Here is an 18,551-nt window from a genome sequence, read left to right as displayed (position 1 = left end):
CAAATCGAGGGGCCCCTCCCCAGGGACACGTAGGCTATGGCCAAACATATTTCCAGTCATTATATATTTTTTCTATGAACTGGACGGCTGGGCCTCACGCGGCAGGATGGAACGTACGCACGTACTAGTAGCCAGGAAGGGACACCTCGAAAAAAAAGGAACTGATTGATCCTTCCGATTCGTTAGTTAGTACGTGCAGCCGAAAAAAAGGAACTGATGCATCCCTTCCTATTCCAACACACACACATTTCGCGCAGTGATTCTTAATTTCCCAGCGGCCGCCGACGCTACGCAATTGTGCGCTCGCCGCTCCTTTTCCTTTTTCTCCCAAATCCAATTTTCCTCCCTAATTCAGATCGTCCGCCAAATATCAATTCTCTGGGGCCGTCGCAACCCTGATTTGCTCTACGTCCATGAACGATTTGACCATCCAAGGTAAATCTTCTAGTCATATTGAGATTCCTAGTCTCCTAGATGAATAGCCGCACATAGCCGCTGCTCAACAATTGTCTATTGATGCAAAAAATATATTTATTTTCAGCATTGTGTCTTATTCTGTCATTTGGAAGAAAGTATTATTCATCTTGTAGTGATAAATTATTTATTTTCAGCATTGTGACTTGGTATAATGACAGCGTGAAAATAATCATAATTTTTTAAGAGAGTTGGCGATAGTTGAGGAAGGGCAACCAACTAATGGAAGTTCAGTTCTCAACAAGAAGAAAATGTTGACACCAACATCAACCATAAGAATGTAAGTGCCTCTGAGCATGTAGGTAATTCATCAGATGTACATGCACAATCCACCAATTGTTGATGAACAGCCAGTTTATACTGCTGGTATTTATGAAAGTAACTGGGATGATCTTGATAATAAAGCAAGAGTAATCTTGGTCGAGAAAGGGCCTATGAGAGAGGGCAAAAAAATGGCATACTATCTAGATGATGCAGTAAGACATTTTTCATATGCTCATTATCATAGGAAATTAAGCAATGGGAAGGAACATGATTGAAAGTGATTAGTTTATTCAGTAGGTGTTGACAAAGCTTTTTGCATCTGCTATGTAAGATCTTCAAGTCTAGCATTAGCAGGAGTTTGTTCAAAAGATGTCGAAAAGTTTTTTGCTTCTGATGTAAGACCATCAAGTCTAGCATTAGCAGGATACAGGAATCAGAGATCCTTGACACATGATGGATTAGGACATTTTTACATAATATGTATAAATTATTTGATACATATACTGATTTTGACGCATTTAAATGTTATTGGTAAAATTTCGTATATATGTATATTAATTTTTATTGTTATGATTTCTACATTGAGGGCCCCGGGTTTTAGTCTCGCCCCGGGCCCCCAAAATCTCAGGAGCGGCCCTGAACATAGCTCATAATAAAGAAAATAAACAAAATAAAAAACATCTGAAATTTGGTGGGTTCTGCTTGATATTGAACACAGATAACCAGAAATGAACATCATCGTCTAAGAACCTACAACCACTCACTCGGGTTACAATGCAATAATGAACTTGGCTGGAGTGGACTAGTTTTGCAGATGCTGCGGTATATAAAATACGTCCTCAAATCCGGTGCAAGTTGTGAGGAAGTTAGCTAAATTCCTCGGCGTCCCACTGACTAAAGAGGAGGAGAGCTCTGGTGTTGCTCAAGAGGTGGCGAGACTCTCCATTTTTGAGATGCTTACCAGCCTAAGCAGGTTGGGGGTGCTAGCTACAGAAACAAAGTTTATTTTGGTAATTCCTCGTTTTATAGGAAATGAGAAGTAGGGGACTGGGTGAACCACATGAGTCGCGAGATGGGCGAAAAGTTAGACCGCATCGTCCAACAGAAGCTTCAGGGGTCTGGGCTTGTGCTTTGAGTCATTTTGTTATCTGCACTGCTCTCAATCCCACAGTGCGCCGTGTTGGGCATTTTCCATAAGCACGTTACAACATGTTCCCTAATTATATCTTTCTCAGTCTACTGTATAATGTTGGAAATAAAAACAAAACAGCTTGTTGTCAAAAACCTGATCCCAGTGTGGTGCAAGAAGATTACAAGTGTGTGCATTTTATCTGATACCAGTGTCAACTGTATACCATAAGCAAGTTGACATTTGAAAACCACGGGATTTTGTACAGAAAACAAATTAAGAAGTAGCCATTTGATCTCAACACCTTTGTACAAACACTTTTGCAGGATCTTTCAGCCAGTAGGGGTGATGAAAATTAGATAAAAATGTTTTGTTTAGATTTGGCCCCCTCAGCCCTGTCCTTCAACATTGTAAAACCATCTACCTTGGGGGTCTTATCTGAGGTTAAGCGGTTTCATAGATGACAGTGGCCTTGTTGTATTTGACTAAGACCAGGCTAAAGTGGTTTCAAAGGGCATATGTCAAATATGCCTGGGTATGCTTTTAGGGCTGCATTTGGTATATATCAAGACAACCAGGAAGAATATCATAGAAAAATGCTTATGTCAGTATAATACAGATTTACAAGAAAGGCTAACCAAAGTGCGTGAATAAGTACTTCTAGACAGTCATAAATAAGGTGAAAAGCAGGAATCAGTATATTTCAAAACGAAGAATTAACCTGCTATGAAGACGACTATCAAATATCATATCAATTAACACTACATTGCTACTTGTTACAGTAGGAGTAGGGTTACCAGTACAGAACAAGTACATACATTAAGTATATACTCCTATATACCAAGGACTGATATTAGGAGGCATTTAATTTGGGCAGTTTAATCAAGAGCACAAAAATCAAGAGTTCATGACGCGCCTCTGACGTCACTCCAGCATTGAACCGACGCACCGGCTGAGAGCGTCGCCCGCGCCACTTTCCGGTGCACACGACTCCTCGGCATTCAAACGACCGTCCATCTTTCCGTCTTCCTACATTAAACATGTGTGGTTGCCGAGGAACCTACTCCGGCGCCACCCGTTCGTCCCTTTGCCTGCCACCATTAATTACCCCGCCGCTTGCCCTGCCATCCGGCCGCTATTTAAACTCTAGCCCCGGCCATAGCCGCATCCATCCTTCTTCGCTCCCTTTCTCCTCCCCACACCACGTCCGCCATGTCCTCCTCGAGCTCCAAAGCCATTTGGGACATCCTCTTGTCCGAGCAGAAGACGGAGATCGCCGCCATTGCTGCCAACTGGCAGGCCGGGAGGCCGGCCCTGCGGACGTCCCAATGGAGGACGCGGCCGATGACGAGCCAACGTCATCCTCCTCGCCGGTCCATGCCGACATCACCATGAACGAGGCCCGTGCTCACTATTAGAGTTGTGTCGAATATTGTGCACAAGGTAGGTTACAGTTGGACTTGTAGTTGTATTGTGTTTAGATATAGGATATGGAGTCGTGTCCTAATAGGACACTTGTATCCTAGGCCTCTCATATATAGCGGGGTAGACATACGATGTAACCTATGCCAGCATAATAGCACAGGCGCGCAAGGGGGAGCCGGCGGCGTGTGCCGGCGCCCGGGTGGCCGGGGTGTGGCATTGTGACGGTGTCACGGGGAGGAGCGCCCGTAGTCAAGCCCTGGGGATGTAGCCATATCGGTGAATCTCGTTAACAAATCTCGGTGTCGTGCTCGTGTGATTGCTTGGTCCTCGGATGATCAACGGAGTGCCTCGGATTTATTCTAACAAGTGGTATCATGAGCAAGGTTTGAGATCAAGGCGGATCATGTTGAGCTAGAGGAAGTATCGAGTTTGAGATGCAGCTGGCTGCGGTGGCCGGTGTGGTTCTCGATGAGATTGGATCAGCGGAAGGTTACGCGCGTTGCGGCAGTAGAGACGTGTGGCGATCGGATTGATCGGGCGAGCGTACAGGAGCTCGTGCATGAAGGGACGGCGCGCCGCACGGGCAGGCAGGCAGCAGGTCGGTTGGTTCCATCGATGGGAGCTGCGGAAGCCCCGTGCGTGGGCGGCTGCCCCAGGTGCGCACGGCTGCAGGCGGGCGAACCGAAGCCAGGGCGGCTTGTGGGCATGGGCGTAGGACGTGCCAAGCTGGCCCTGGTGGTTAGTTGTGTGCATGCTTGATGGGCTAGGCCTTTGTGTAGCTGCGAGGTCAGGCATGATGCTGATATGATGTGCAACACACGAGAGGCGAGATCTGTTTTGGACAAAAAGAGGACCGAGTCCTCATGTGACACAGAGAGGCAGGAGCAAATCAAATTGGTGAAGAAAAATCACGTGGTAATACACCAGGAGACGGGCAAAGCAATAGCCAGCATCGGGGATTGAGCTAAGGATATTTTTCACACGATCAGCTATACGAAGAACCATGGCACCAATGGGTACCTGGTTTGAGGTGAAGAAGTTCAACGGGACAGAAAACCTTGGGTTATGGCAGACAAGGATGAAAAATTTATTGGTGCAACAGGGATGCTTGAAGGCGTTGCAGGAAGTCAAGTCAGCGGTGATGGAATTATCATGTGACGGATGGAAATTCGCGAAAGACGATTTGGGAGCCTCGAGTGTGTCATACAGTCGGATAAGTTCGGCTGGGTCGGGCTAGGCAGTCTGACGGATCGACGCAAGTCGGTGGGTACAGAAGACGGTGGTGGGATCGGCGACGACGACATAGGAGCGTGGTGCTGATGGTGACCGATTCTGGGCGTGGAAACACGCGACACGGGCGTGAGTGCTTGTGTGACTTCGACAAGACTATGGCGCGGGATTGATTCAAGGTGGTGTATACACGGAGCTTGAAGTCGATGGGGCGCAGGGGTGGACTGGTCATCTACCATGGAGTCTTGTTGAAGGTGGAGCTGGATTGAGGGGCTACGGCATAAGAGCTTAGAGAGTCGAAGCCTATTCAGCGGGAAAAAGCGAGGGACACGTTGTTCGGACTGGAGCCCAGTGGTCTGATGAAAGCGTGGAACTCGTCATCGGTCGGTGATGATCGGTGGTACTCTGCAGTGGGGGTTGAGTGGTGTGGGTTTTGCGACCCTTGAGACTCGACCGGGACAACGGAGGCTCTACGCGGTAATAGCGGCGAGGCGTGCGGTATGCACGGGACATGGAGACGGGCCAGGGCTCTGGTGGTCATACATGTGGTGAGACAACTGCGAATTTGACTTGGAATGACTACAAGCAATGGTGAAATTCCTTCAAGTTTCAGACAGGCGGTCAAGAAAGGAGCGGTGATGTTGAGTTCAGGTACTCTTATGTGTGACACCCAATATGTGAGTTGTTCACTTTCACGCAGGTCATTGATCAATGTGTGATGACGTTGGACGGATACTCTGAAAGTTGGGAGCACAGACTAGAGTAAAGAGGAACTTAATTTTGCTCGAGCGTTGACTGTGGTAAAAAAAAGAAGGGACTACAAGTTGCAGGTGGAGTCATATGGAGTCTTTGGAGTAGCAGCGGTACTCATGGGATAAGCTCAAGTCCAATGTACATGGAAGTTTGACAATGGACGAATTTAATATGGTGGAGAATATTCGCCAAGGTGGAGTTTGTTAGAGTTGTGTCGAATATTGTGTACAAGGTAGGTTACAGTTGGACTTGTAGTTGTATTGTGTTTAGATATAGGATATGGAGTCGTGTCCTAATAGGACACTTGTATCCTAGGCCTCTCATATATAGCGGGGTAGACACACGATGTAACCTATGCCAGCATAATAGCACAGGCGCGCAAGGGGGAGCCGGCGGCGTGTGCCGGCGCCCGGGTGGCCGGGGTGCGGTATTGTGACGGTGTCACGGGGAGGAGCGCCCGTAGTCAAGCCCCGGGGATGTAGCCATATCGGTGAACCTCGTTAACAAATCTCGGTGTCGTGCTCGTGTGATTGCTTGGTCCTCAGATGATCAACGGAGTGCCTCGGATTTATTCTAACACTCACTACATCGAAAGGATGAGTAAAGCATGGGAGGTCGCTGGCGCTCATGGTCCCAGGAAGGCAACCGCTCTTTCGCTCCCGTTCAAGCCAAACTTAGCGGGCTCGTCATTGTCGGCCGATTAGCCGCTTGCAGGCTGCGGAGGTGGAGCTTCATTTTCTAGGGTTCATGGCCTGGCGGACATGGGGAATAGGCGCCGGCGGTAGTTTAGGCTAGGTTTAGAGTTTGGTCTAGTTCAAATATGCGGCTAGCTTTGGATCTGGCTCCCCTATGAGTGTTCACGAATGGATCCGATGTCCGGTTTGCAAGCCGGCATTGGAGATGCCCTAAGGGACTTGTTGTATGTATGGTACTGACATATCAGAGCAGAGCACAAGTGATCTTGAAAACCCCTTGACTTTATTACTAGCCTCGTCACAGCTGACTGTAATGAGAGTGGAAACAGATTTCTCGGATTCTCAAATTGTCATGTGTCTCTCTCTGTACTTAACAACGATGTTGAGATCCCCTCAACGAAAAGGAAAAAAAAATATGATCACTAAACAAACTGATCGATATCACTCAGTCCACTGGATACAGCGTAGCATACCGTCTACGCCTCTCCATGGGTGGCGGTGGTGGCGGCAGCGGACTCTCCGGCAGTGGTGGCCACGGTGCAGTCGACGGTGGAGGATACATGAACGGCGGCGGACAAGGTTCCTCCTTTTTGGGTGGTTCGACGTATTGCGGCGACGGTAGCCACGGTGCGGTCGACGGCGGAAGATACATCATGAACGGTGGCGGATAAGGTTCCTCCATGGCCTTGGGTACCGGAAGCGGGCACGGTGGAGGAAGATCTCGTTTCTTATCATCTGGAACGCATTGGCCGATCTGAAACGGGCCAACATGTTGTGCCAAAATCCAGACGACGGTCGTGAGCTCACCCCCTCGGCTGAGCTGCCTGGCATGGGATTCCCGGCTGCATCGGGTGCCCGCGTACAACAGCTTGTCCACCCACACGTTGAAGACGAGCTCCAGCACCTCCGGCATCTCCGACTCATCGGCCTCTAGCAGCGCCATGGCAATATTTGCTCCGTCGGAGACGAGACGGGTTTTATCATGATCCAAACCCCACTCGCCATCTGCATCCATCTTGTCACGCAGAGTCCTTGCAAGCTTCCCCTCCCTCTCCCTGCCGGTCGTCGTCGAACGGCTGCTGACGGCCTGTTTGCGCCCAATGTCCTGCAAAGCATCGAAGGTCACTTCATACAGGCTGCGAAGAACAAGGCCCGGTAGCATGTGCCGGCGCACGGCGACGAGGAACATCAGGTACTCGGACAGCGCCTTGATGGCCTTGGCATGTGCCGCAGCCGCGCTCCTGCCATGCATCAGTGCTCTCCTCTGGCCGTCTTTGCTGTACAGCAGAAACAGAACCAGCGCCGTGAAGGTGGCGACCGGTGAACCAAGCCGGATCGAGTAGCCGACCCAGGTGTGGACCATGGCTGCCTTGGTGTAGAGGATGTCGTACATGAGAGAAAGCTCCATCTCCACCACCTTGCACATACTCTCCCACCCAAAAGAGAACATGACTTTGGTTGCTTCAAGGTCAGATGAATCCATGTTGACAGAAGAATCGGTCATTGCACGCTGGCAGAACGGGAACATGTCGTGGGCAACCATCAGGGCTTGCTCATTGTCCAGCACCGTTCCGCTTGCGGAGCCCGAGCCATCGGTGTATCTCCTTCGTTGCCTCTTCTTCTTCTTCTTCTTCTTGCTTGAGCTCCGGATGTTGCCCAGGTTGCCTTGCCAAAGCGCCAGTACCCTCTCCACATACTTGGCAACACCGACGGCGAGAATGGTGATGGATGATGGAAGCAAGGCCCTGTCACCGCCGCCCATGTATATGTGCTTGTACACGACATAGATGGCCCCGCCGACATGCACCAACACATTGAACCTGCACTGAGGTCAAAATCAGATGATCATTTCGCATATGTAACTAATCATGTACACTAAGTGCTGCATTATGATCTGCATATGTTTGAGAGATCAGAACGAGATCCAGGATAACATATTGGCTCGTAACCTTTGGTTAATGAATGGCTTCACAAAAAAACATTTGTTAACGACCCTGGTCTCATAACATTCTACTTATTAACTGAATTCCAAAGTATTTGTTGTTTCATTCCTTGGGAAAAATAAATCAGTAAAACCTTGCCCATTTCATCCTACCAAACCAAGATTTTTGCTTATCATCCTGGTTTTCTACGAATCGGGATCTCGGAATCCCCAAATCACATCTCATCCGAGGAAGAAAGAAAAAACCATTGGTTGCGCGACAGGTAGAAGAAGAAAGTTTTGACCAGTTGGCAAAGTTAGAAGCTACTCCCAGAAAGAATGAAAAGAAGAAAGGATCCGTCTAGACATAACGCGGTCAGCCGCGAGCTTGGAAGAAGCAAGAACACGATGGTGGGCTGGTGGCAAAAAGCGGCCATGAACCCATCAAGTGATTCACTGAAGAAAAACAAACTCCACAGAAACCGTAGCCTTGACATGGAGCTTACCTCCCTGTGTTGGGCTTCTGGACGCCGGCGGGCGATCTTTCAGCCGCGTATCTCATCGACGGCGGGACGAAGCATTGACGGAGTGATGATAGCACGCAGCAGCAGTAGCACAGCAGTCCTCCACTCCGCGTAGACTGAAGATGGTGGAGCGAGCGATGCTACATTTAGCCGTCTTTGCCTATCAATCATTGTACGGCCCAAACCCAGCACCTCACGTGCATTGCGAACCCAATCCAGCAAGCATTTGATCCGAAAGAGCTGCCCACCTAACATGTTTGGTTAAATTCGTCTCTCTTGTTGATCGATGCTCATAATGAATTTGTTTTCGGAAATTTGTGACATGACGTTGGCAAAATAAAAAGAGGACTAAGAGAGTAATAGTGTTCGCATCTTCAACAAATGGTCGCAAATTTGAAAAAATTGAAGAAAATAAGTCTAATAATATTTGTAAATTTAGAATACTTTTGCATTTTAATAAATGTTCAAGTTTTCTAAATGTGATAACTTTCTTAGAGTTCTTTTTGCTAAAGTGACCCCGGTTACAGTACACATACGTCTCTCGCTCCTGCCTCTTGCAATGGACCGGCCCACCAGGACATTATCTCCCTATGCGGCAACCCTACTATTCGGTGCGAAGAGCGAGGTCCCAAACAAGAACATACCTACGAAAAACCGTCCAGTGCGAAGTGCTTAGTGGCTCAGGCGATAGGTGAGTCTACCAAACGTGCCTGGACACTTGACCCGAACTAGCTCATCTTGTGGATCATTGATGTGGAGCAGGCCTGCTCAAGCACCCAAATCCTATTTGCTAGATTAACGGGCAACTACTATTGAGAGAGCAACTAGTTAACGAGCGCTCCTTCGGGAGCCTCGTAACAATCAGCGCCACTTATCGTGCTCTCAGCCAATCGTCACGTGTCGCGCTCTAGGCGCTCCCTCTGGATCTTATTTTATTTTATTTTTCCGCACGCGTTTTCGCCTTTTTAGACGGTTTTTTTTGGTTTTTTCGACGTTTTGGTTTTCTACCGGTCTTCCTTAGCTTTTTGATAAAAAAATAAAAAAAATTACGTGAAAAAACGCGTTTTCTTTTTTTCCCTTTCGCGAGAGTCACGGTTTTGCTTCCGCGAGCGGCACGGGTGTGCTTTCGTGAGAGTCACGGCCGTGCCTCTCGAAAATGAAAAAAACGCATTTTTTGTTTTTTTCCCTTTCGCGAGAGTCACGGCTTTGCTTCCGCGAGAGGCACGGTTGTGCTTTAGCGAGAGTCACGGCCGTGCCTCTCGGAAACGAAAAAAACGCGTTTTCTGTTTTTTTCTTTCGCGAGAGTCACGCTTTTGCTTCCGCGAAAGGCACGGTTGTGCTTTTGCGAGAGTCACGGCCGTGCCTCTCGGAAACGAAAAAAAACGCATTTTCTGTTTTTTTTTTCATTGGCGAGAGTCACGGTTTTGCTTCCGAGGGAGGCACAATTGTGATTTCGTGAGAGGCACGGGCGTGCCTCTTTCGGAAAGGGAAAAAACCCGTGCTCCCGGTTCCTTTTTTTCGTGAATTTTTTTTTGTCAAAACCTATCAACATGGGATCTAGTTTTGAAGATCTCGACGCGAGGAATCCAACGGTGAAAGCGGTTAGAGATTTAGACGTACGGTTTGAGAGATAAAACATTTTGAATAAACGAATCTACGAAAAAGGAAAAACTCCCAGATTGCGACAAGTGGCGGGCTGCATGTGCGCCACTTGTCGCAACAAGGGGAGTTGGAGTGATCTTTGCAACGAGTACTTCTCAACTAGTGATTTCGAACTATCGAGACTACGCACACCTCGTATCCATCAGGAGTGATAGATGGGTCGGCCCACTAATATGTGCGAGAAATCGGTCTTGGGAACCATTTAGAATTCTTAAAATGGTTTTTTTACTGGTTTCCGTAGTTTTCTTTTGGTTTTTTCATTTTCCATTTTTCATTTTCCGTATTTTTATGATTCTTTTTGCTTTTCTATTTATTTAAAAAACCGCAGATTCAAAAAACGTTCAATATATTCAAATTTTATTTAGAATGTAAAAAATTGTTCGTGTTATTGTTTTTTTTCATGTTTTCATAAAAGGTTCAAAATTTAAAAATTGTTCATCTTTCCGAAAAATATTAGTTGTTTCTCCAAAATGCCTCATGTTTCAAAAAATGGTTGGAGTTTTTGATAAAGTTCGGAATATCACAAAATATCTCTATTTTCCAAATAAATATATTAATTTCTAAAATTGTTCACGTTTTCTAAAAAATCAGAATTTCAAAAATTGTTCATATTTGAAAATATGATCGCATTTTAAAATAGTTTTTTTGTTTTCTAAAATTGGTTCATTACAAAAAATATCCTTGTTTCTAAAAACATTAGGGTTTTACAAAAATTTAGGGTTTGTATTTAATTTTTTGTGTTTTTGGCAAAACAGAAAATTCAATGGGACAGTAGCCGAACCGCCAGGATTATTAATTGGGTCTGTGGCCTATGGCGCCCTGGGCCGAGAGCACGTTGGGCTCCCACGCGAGTATTCGTTCAGCGTTTCATTGCAATCTTCATTATTCTCTCCAAAATGCAATCTTCTCTTTTGCGCATCTTTTGCTGACCTGTCACTGATAGTCTAACACACTGGTGCATTCTCCGTGCGATGTGTAGAAGACCAAGTAAAGAGTTTGTGAAAGATGTAAAAAGTGCATAACTGTGGAGACCACCTATTGGACGCCCGCATGCGTCCAATAGGTATGCTTTCGCTGAAAGGGCGCGATAACAGGCCGGCCCATTCACGGGCGTCGACCAAATGAAAAAATGTGAAGAATATAGCGCAGGCGGGGAGTCAAACTCACCAACCTCGAGCTGGAGAACAGTGTTGCTAGCAGGTCAAGCTGGTGACTAAGGTTTGCTATTAGTGAAGCACTAAATTTGAAGTACTAGGTTGAGTAGCAGGTCGGCTATTTTTCTTCAATATTTTCAACATTTCTTGGGAAAATGTGAAAAATTTCTGTAAGAATTGCGAATAATGTTTGAAAATCATGAAAAAATTGAAATTCTAACAAACTTTTAAAACATCAACAATGTTTTTTTAAAAGTGAACAAAAAAAATAAAAACATGATCAAGGTTTTGAAATTCTGAACATTTATTGAAGAAATAATGATGAATTGTTTTATAATATTTATTGAACAATTTTTCAAATACAAGCTCAAAAATATTTGTTATATAGGCCGAACAATATTTTGAAACATATTGAGATTTTTCGTGATATACGCTGAACAAATATTTAAATACACATTGTACATTTTTTTAGATATTCGCTGCACAATTTTAAATTACACATTGAACATTTTTTTAAATATATTGATTAACATTTTCCTTAAATATATGATGAACATTTTTTTAAATAAACTTGCAGTGAACTTTGTACAATGCACGAAAAAAGAATTACAAAGGTAAAACCGAAAAAGAAAAGAAATAGAAACAGAAACAATGAAAAAAAGCAAGTGGCTCGTCGGTCGTGGCGCTCGAGAGAGGCCCGCCGGGCGACACAAGGAAGATCCATACACAGCCACCATTGCTCTCTCTATCAATTTTACTAACAGTAGATGATGTAGAATTCTTCATCAATTCTCTAGCCCTCAGTAGCGGAGCCAGGATCTAGAGTTGGTAGGGGCCAAATGAACCAAACTCGTGATAACATGGGCCAAATCATGTACTTCTGAAGATACAAAATCACTTTAAATGATTATCAAGAGGATAAGTAAGCACTTGGTAGATCGTTAGGGGTTAGGGGGGTCATGGCCCCACCAGTCCCCGCTGTCTTCGCTACTGCTAGCTCCCTCATGCTTTGTTATGTTGGTAAAATTGTCATCCTAGGGATACACACACGCGTAAATAAACCTTAAAGGAGGTAGTACGTAGCCAACCATCTAGATATGTTCGGCATAGATGCATTATGTGCATTGGCAAAAACACAATAATAAGTTTCAGCATGCATCCGGCCTCGTTGTATGCTGTTGATATTCTCTAGTCAAACCCTTTCTTTTCTTCTCTTGACCCTTTAACTTTGTTGTGCGTGTCAACGAGCAACAACTAAAGGGTTGGTGTTCCCTGTTTTAACCAACAAGAAAGTAATATTTCATATTGTTAGCAAAGAAACAATATTCTACCATGTTGTGACGCCCCCGATTTGACCGTACACTAATCATGCACGCAAATGTGTACGATCACGATCAGGGACTCACGGGAAGATATCACAACACAACTCTACAACATAAATAAGTCATACAAGCATTATAATACAAGCCAGGGGCCTCGAGGGCTCGAATACAAGTGCTCGATCATAGACGAGTCAGCGGAAGCAACAATATCTGAGTACAGACATAAGTTAAACAAGTCTGCCTTAAGAAGGCTAGTACAAAAGTAGCAACGATCGAAAAGGCAAGGCCTCCTGCCTGGGACCTCCTAACTACTCCTGGTCGTCGTCAGCGGCCTGCACGTAGTAGTAGGCACCTCCAGTGTCGTAGGTGTCGTCGTCGACGGTGGCGTCTGGCTCCTGAACTCCAACATCTGATTGCGACAATCCGATATAGAAAGGGGAAAAGAGGGAGAAAAGCAACCGTGAGTACTCATCCAAAGTACTCGCAAGCAAGGAGCTACACTACGTATGCATGGGTATATGTGTAAAGAGGCATATCAGTGGACTGAACTGCAGAATGCCGGAATAAGAGGGGGATAGCTAGTCCTGTCGAAGACTACGCTTCTGGACACCTCCATCTTGCAGCATGTAGAAGAGAGTAGATTGAAGTCCTCCAAGTAGCATCGCATAGCATAATCCTACCCGGCGATCCCCTCCTCGTCACCCTGTTAGAGAGCGATCACCGGGTTGTATCTGGCACTTGGAAGGGTGTACTTTATTCAGTATCCAGTTCTAGTTGTCATAAGCTCAAGGTACAACTCCGGGTCGTCCTTTTACCGAGGGACACGGCTATTTGAATAGATAAACTTCCCTGCAGGGGTGCACCACATAACCCAACACGCTCGATCCCAATTGGCCGGACACACTTTCCTGGGTCATGCCCGGCCTCGTAAGATCAACACGTCGCAGCCCCACCTAAGCACAACAGAGAGGTCAGCACGCCGGTCTAACCCTATGCGCGCAGGGGTCTGGGCCCATCGCCCTATGCACACCTGCACGTTGCGTACGCGGCCGGAAGCAGACCTAGCCTAGTGGCGTTCCAGTCCAATCCGGCGCGCGCCACTCAGTCGCTGACGTCAAGAAGGCTTCGGCTGATACCACGACGTCGGGATACCCATAACTACTCCCACGTAGATGGTTAGTGCGTATAGACCAAATGGCCAGACTCAGATCAAATACCAAGATCTCGTTAAGCGTGTTAAGTATCCGCGAACGCCGACCAGGGCCAGGCCCACCTCTCACCTAGGCGGTCTCAACCTGCCCTGTCGCTCCGCCACAAAGATCCACTTGCGGGTACTCCTACGAGCCGACCCGACTTTAATCATCACATGTGTCATGTATATAGTATATAAGTATATGCCCGTGTTCACCGCCCAGGTGATCACGGCCCGATAGTATAGCACAGCAGACGGACAAGAATGTAGGGCCACTGATGGAAATCTAGCATCCTAGACTAAGCAGTAGGATAGAAGGTAAGGGGAACAACTGTAGCAACAATGACAGGCTATGCAACAGAATAGGATTAATCGAAAGCAGTAACATGCTTCACTACTCTAATGCAAGTAGTAGAGAGTAGAGTAGGCGATATCTGGTGATCAAGGGGGGGGGCTTGCCTGGTTGCTCTGGCAAGTAGGAGGGGTCGTCGACTCCGTAGTCGAACTGGGCAGCAGCAGTGTCGGTCTCGTAGTCTACCGGAGAGAAGAGGGGGAAGAAACAGTAAATACAATGCAAACATAAGCATGACGATGCGTGACATGACAGTGAGCGGTGCTAGGGGTGCCCTAACGCGACAGTAGGTGGTACCGGTGAAGGGGGGGGAACATCCGGGAGGTATGCCCGATGTTTCGCGTTTTCGGACAGACGGATCGGAGGGGGAAAGTTGCTAGTTCGATAGGTTAGGGAGGTGCGGTGGATGAACGGACTGCGCAGTCGGATTCGTCTCGTCGTTCTGAGCAACTTTCATATAGAAAACATTTTCATCCGAGTTACGGTTTAAAAGATATGAATTTTCAAAGTTTATTTGAATTTCTGGAATTATTTAATTTAACAGAAAAAGGGATATGACGTCAGCATGACGTAGGAGTGACGTCAGAGGTCGACAGTCCGGGTTGACTGGTCAAACTGACAAGGGGGACCCACCTGTCATAGACAGTGGGTTAACAGAGGATTAAACTAATTAATCTTTAGTTAATTAGCTACTGGGCCCACCTGTCAGTGAGAGATTAATTAAACTAATTATTTTTATTTATAAAAACATTTTCTTTTCTTTTCTTTTTTAATTTTTGCGGCGGGGCCCGCATGTCAGTGACTGGGCCTGCCCAGTCAGCAGTTGACTGGGTCAACCCAGTCAACTGGGCCCGTGGGGGCCACTGGCAGTGACCCAGGGGTGGCCCCAGGTGTGCCACGTCGGCGGCCGGCGCCGGAGTATCGCCGGCGACCAAACGCACGGCGGCGCGGCTCGGGAGGGGCGCGGGTTTCACGTACAGGGGGTCTCCGGGGGCGTGGCTGGGCGCGTTCGACGCGGCTCGACGTCGCGCGTCCAACGGCGGTGGTCGGAGGGGCTGGAACGGCCGGGGGCGACCGCTACAAGCTCGCCGGCGGCGAGGTGCTACGGGTGCCTGACGGAAGCTACGCTAGAGCGCGCGAACGGCCGAACTAGCTAGCTAGGTGGGTGCGGCACGGTGCGGTCGGGCTAGCGGGCCAACGCCCGTGACCATTTGGTCACCGGAGACACGCCGGCGGCGAGCTCCGCGGCGTGGCGTTCGGGCGCGCGCGGGGAAGCAGCTACGGAGCGCGAGCGAGCTAGCGGAGAGGGGGAGGAGGTAGAGGAGCTCACCGCGCGGCGCAAGAAAGGCCCGTGGGTGCTTAGGAGCAGCAGGTCGTCGCCGGGGAAGAAAGGGGGTCGCCGGCGTCCGAGGTTGAAGGCGAGCTCGGGGAGGCGGTTGCAGTGGCTCCGAGCCTCGAAGGAGAGGCGGAGGGGGTGTAGTCGAGGGCGGCGACGTCGTACGACACGGCGAGGTGGCGAGTGGGGCACGGTGGCCGCGTGAACGACGGGAACGGCGGCGAGCGCGTCGGGCGTGGGGCAGAGGAGAGCGGCGCGGATCCGGGGGAGGGAAGAGGGAGGCGCGGGGGCCGAGAGGGAGAGCGGGGTGAGTGGGAGGGAGGCCCGAGGAGGCGGGGGAGCTGGCGACCTTATCCCCTCCGGCGTCGGTGCCGGCGAGGGGGTCGGGCGGCAGCGCGCCCCTGTTCCGACCCGGTCGGGGGAACAGGGAAGGGGCGAGGGAGGAGGTGGGCTGGGCCGGGGGCGCGGCTGCGGCCCAGTTTGGGCCGGGGGGGCAGTGGGGGGGGAAGCGGCCTTTTTCCCCCTTTTTTTTTCTTTTTCTCTGCCTGGGTTCTGTTTTCTGTTTTCTTTTTATTTGTTTATTTCCTTTTCTGTTTTATTTCATTTAAAGTATTTAGGCATTTTATAAAAAGGAGTTTTCTCCACCATAATTGCCAGTGTATTATTTAGCACCCACAGAACATTTTTGTTTGAGTTTTTGAAAACTTTTATTTTTCACTTTAATTATATTTGAAGTTTGAACTAGGAGTTTGACAGGGGTGTGGTTCAAATGTGATCAAGCCCTGTTTAGCAACATGATTAGCTTAATCACAGGGGGTTACTGTAGCATGATTCTCAGGGTGTTACAAATCTCCTCCACTACAAGAAATCTCGTCCCGAGATTTAGGAGGTAGAAGGAAACAGTGCGGGGTATTCTTCGCGCAGACGATCCTCTCGTTCCCAAGTGGCCTCATCTTCAGAATGGTGCGACCACTGGACTTTGAGAAACTTGATCGCCTTCTGACGTGTACGGCGTTCAGCTTGGTCGAGAATGCGGACCGGATGCTCCTTATAGGAGAGGTCTTGCTGCAATTCGAGCACTTCGTGATCCACCGCTCGGATTGGATCCTTGAAGCAACGGCGGAGCTGTGACACATGGAACACATCGTGAACCTGAGAAAGGTTCGGCGGTAGTTCCAGTTGGTATGCCACTTTTCCACGCCTTTCGAGAATAGTGAATGGGCCAATATAGCGAGGAGCTAGTTTGCCCTTGATCCCGAAGCGGTGAGCACCCTTCATAGGTGTGACTCGAAGATAAGCCTTTTCGCCAGGTTGATAGACCATGTCTTTATGATGACGGTCATACTGACTCTTCTGACGTGACTGAGTAGTCTTGAGATTCTCGCGAATAATGCGGACTTGTTCTTCGGCATCTTGGATAATATCCGGACCGAAGAGTGGACGTTCCCCAGTTTCTGACCAGTTCAGAGGGGTTCGGCACTTTCGTCCATATAACACCTCGAAGGGGGCCATCTTCAGACTAGCTTGATAGCTATTATTATAGGAGAACTCAGCATACGGGAGAGATTCCTCCCATTTCTTGCCGAAGGAAATAACGCAAGCTCGAAGCATGTCTTCGAGGATTTGATTGACGCGTTCAACTTGTCCTTGCGATTGAGGATGAAACGCAGTACTGAATGACAGATGAGTTCCCATTGCTTCTTGGAAACTTGCCCAGAATCTTGAAGTGAATAAGCTACCACGGTCTGAACTGATAACCAATGGAATACCGTGGAGCGAAACAATCCTGGACATATAGAGCGTTGCCAACTGGCTAGCAGTGATCGTTTCTTTAACTGCCAGGAAATGTGCAACTTTGGAAAGCCGGTCAATGACGACAAGAATAGCATCATTACCTTTCTGCGATTTGGGAAATCCAGTGACGAAGTCCATCTCAACATGGTCCCATTTCCATTCAGGAATAGAGATAGGTTGCAGAGTTCCAGCAGGCCTTTGATGTTCTGCTTTGATACGACGGCAAACGTCACACTCAGCAACATAACGAGCAATGTCTTGCTTCATATTAGTCCACCAGAATCTCTGTCGGATATCTTGGTACATCTTTGTACTACCAGGATGGATACACAGAGGCGTATCATGAGCTTCTTTCATAACTTCCTGTGTCATATCCAGGTTTTTCTCTGCACATGGCACCACTAGGCGGCCCTTGAAGTATAAGGTGCCATCTTCAGCAATAGTGAAGAATGAGGGTTTTCCTTCTGCGAGGTAGCGCTTAATCTTATGGGCTTCAGAGTCATATCCCTGTATTCTCTTGATGGAGTCCAGGAGATCTGGTTCGACGACCAGGGTATTGAGGGAACCCTGGGGAACAACACGGAGGTTCATCTTGCGGAACTCCTTAGGAGGGGGAGCGAGTGCACCCGGAGGAACAATATGGAGGTTCAGCTTCCTGAATTCTTCAACAAGCGAGGGCTGAACTTTGTGAACCTGGAGGTGGTTGCAGTAAGACTTGCGGCTCAAGGCATCAGCCATTACATTAGCCTTGCCTGGTGTATAGGAAATACCCAAGTCAAAGTCTACAACGAGCTCCATCCATCTCTGTTGACGGAGGTTCAGATCTGGTTGAGTAAACAGATACTTCAGACTTTGGTGGTCAGTGAAGATCTCGCAACGATTACCGAGAAGGTAATGTCGCCACTGCTTCAGCGCATGAATGACGGCAGCAAGTTCGAGGTCATGAACTGGGTAGTTCTCTTCGTGAGGGCGCAATTGTCGAGAGGCATAAGCAATCACTCTGCGGTCTTGCATTAGGACACAGCCTAATCCTTGACGGGAAGCGTCGCAGTATATGACGAAGTCCTTCTTAGTATCAGGTGGAGCTAGAACTGGGGCAGAAGTCAACTTGTCTTTGAGTGCCTGGAAACTTTCCTGACATTTGTCTGTCCATTGGAACTTGACGCCCTTATGTAACAGGTTAGTCAGAGGCCTGGCGATCTTGGAGAAGTTCTCGACAAATCGACGGCAATAGCTGGCGAGACCGAGAAAACTTCTGACTTGCTTAACGTTCTTGGGAGGAGTCCAATCAAGAATAGCCTGAACTCGCTCGGGGTTGACGGCA

The 18,551-nt window shown here is 48.0% G+C and overlaps 1 protein-coding gene across 1 annotated transcript; it reads right to left on the bottom strand.

The window, feature by feature from the left end:
• Positions 1–6,231: 6,231 nt before the first annotated feature.
• Positions 6,232–8,524, bottom strand: LOC123048293 (uncharacterized). Its single transcript, XM_044471424.1, has 2 exons — positions 8,398–8,524; positions 6,232–7,790 (listed from the first exon to the last, which is right to left on the bottom strand). The coding sequence occupies exons 1-2, from the start codon at positions 8,451–8,453 to the stop codon at positions 6,416–6,418; spliced, it is 1,431 nt and encodes a 476-aa protein (XP_044327359.1). The 5' UTR covers positions 8,454–8,524; the 3' UTR covers positions 6,232–6,415.
• Between the last annotated feature and the right edge of the window lie 10,027 nt (positions 8,525–18,551).

This window comes from Triticum aestivum, chromosome 2D, assembly GCF_018294505.1.
Source record: "Triticum aestivum cultivar Chinese Spring chromosome 2D, IWGSC CS RefSeq v2.1, whole genome shotgun sequence".
In the NCBI taxonomy this organism is placed as follows: domain Eukaryota; kingdom Viridiplantae; phylum Streptophyta; class Magnoliopsida; order Poales; family Poaceae; genus Triticum; species Triticum aestivum.
Note: the sequence above shows the minus strand (reverse complement) of the source record. Positions and strands in the feature narration are given on the sequence as shown.

Excerpts from the sequence above, each read along its gene's own strand:
- LOC123048293 (XM_044471424.1), bottom strand. The coding sequence starts at position 8,453 with ATGAGATACGCGGCTGAAAGATCGCCCGCCGGCGTCCAGAAGCCCAAC. Across the intron at positions 7,791-8,397 it reads CAGAAGCCCAACACAGGGAG|GTTCAATGTGTTGGTGCATG; the intron begins GTAAGCTCCATG and ends ACCTCAGTGCAG.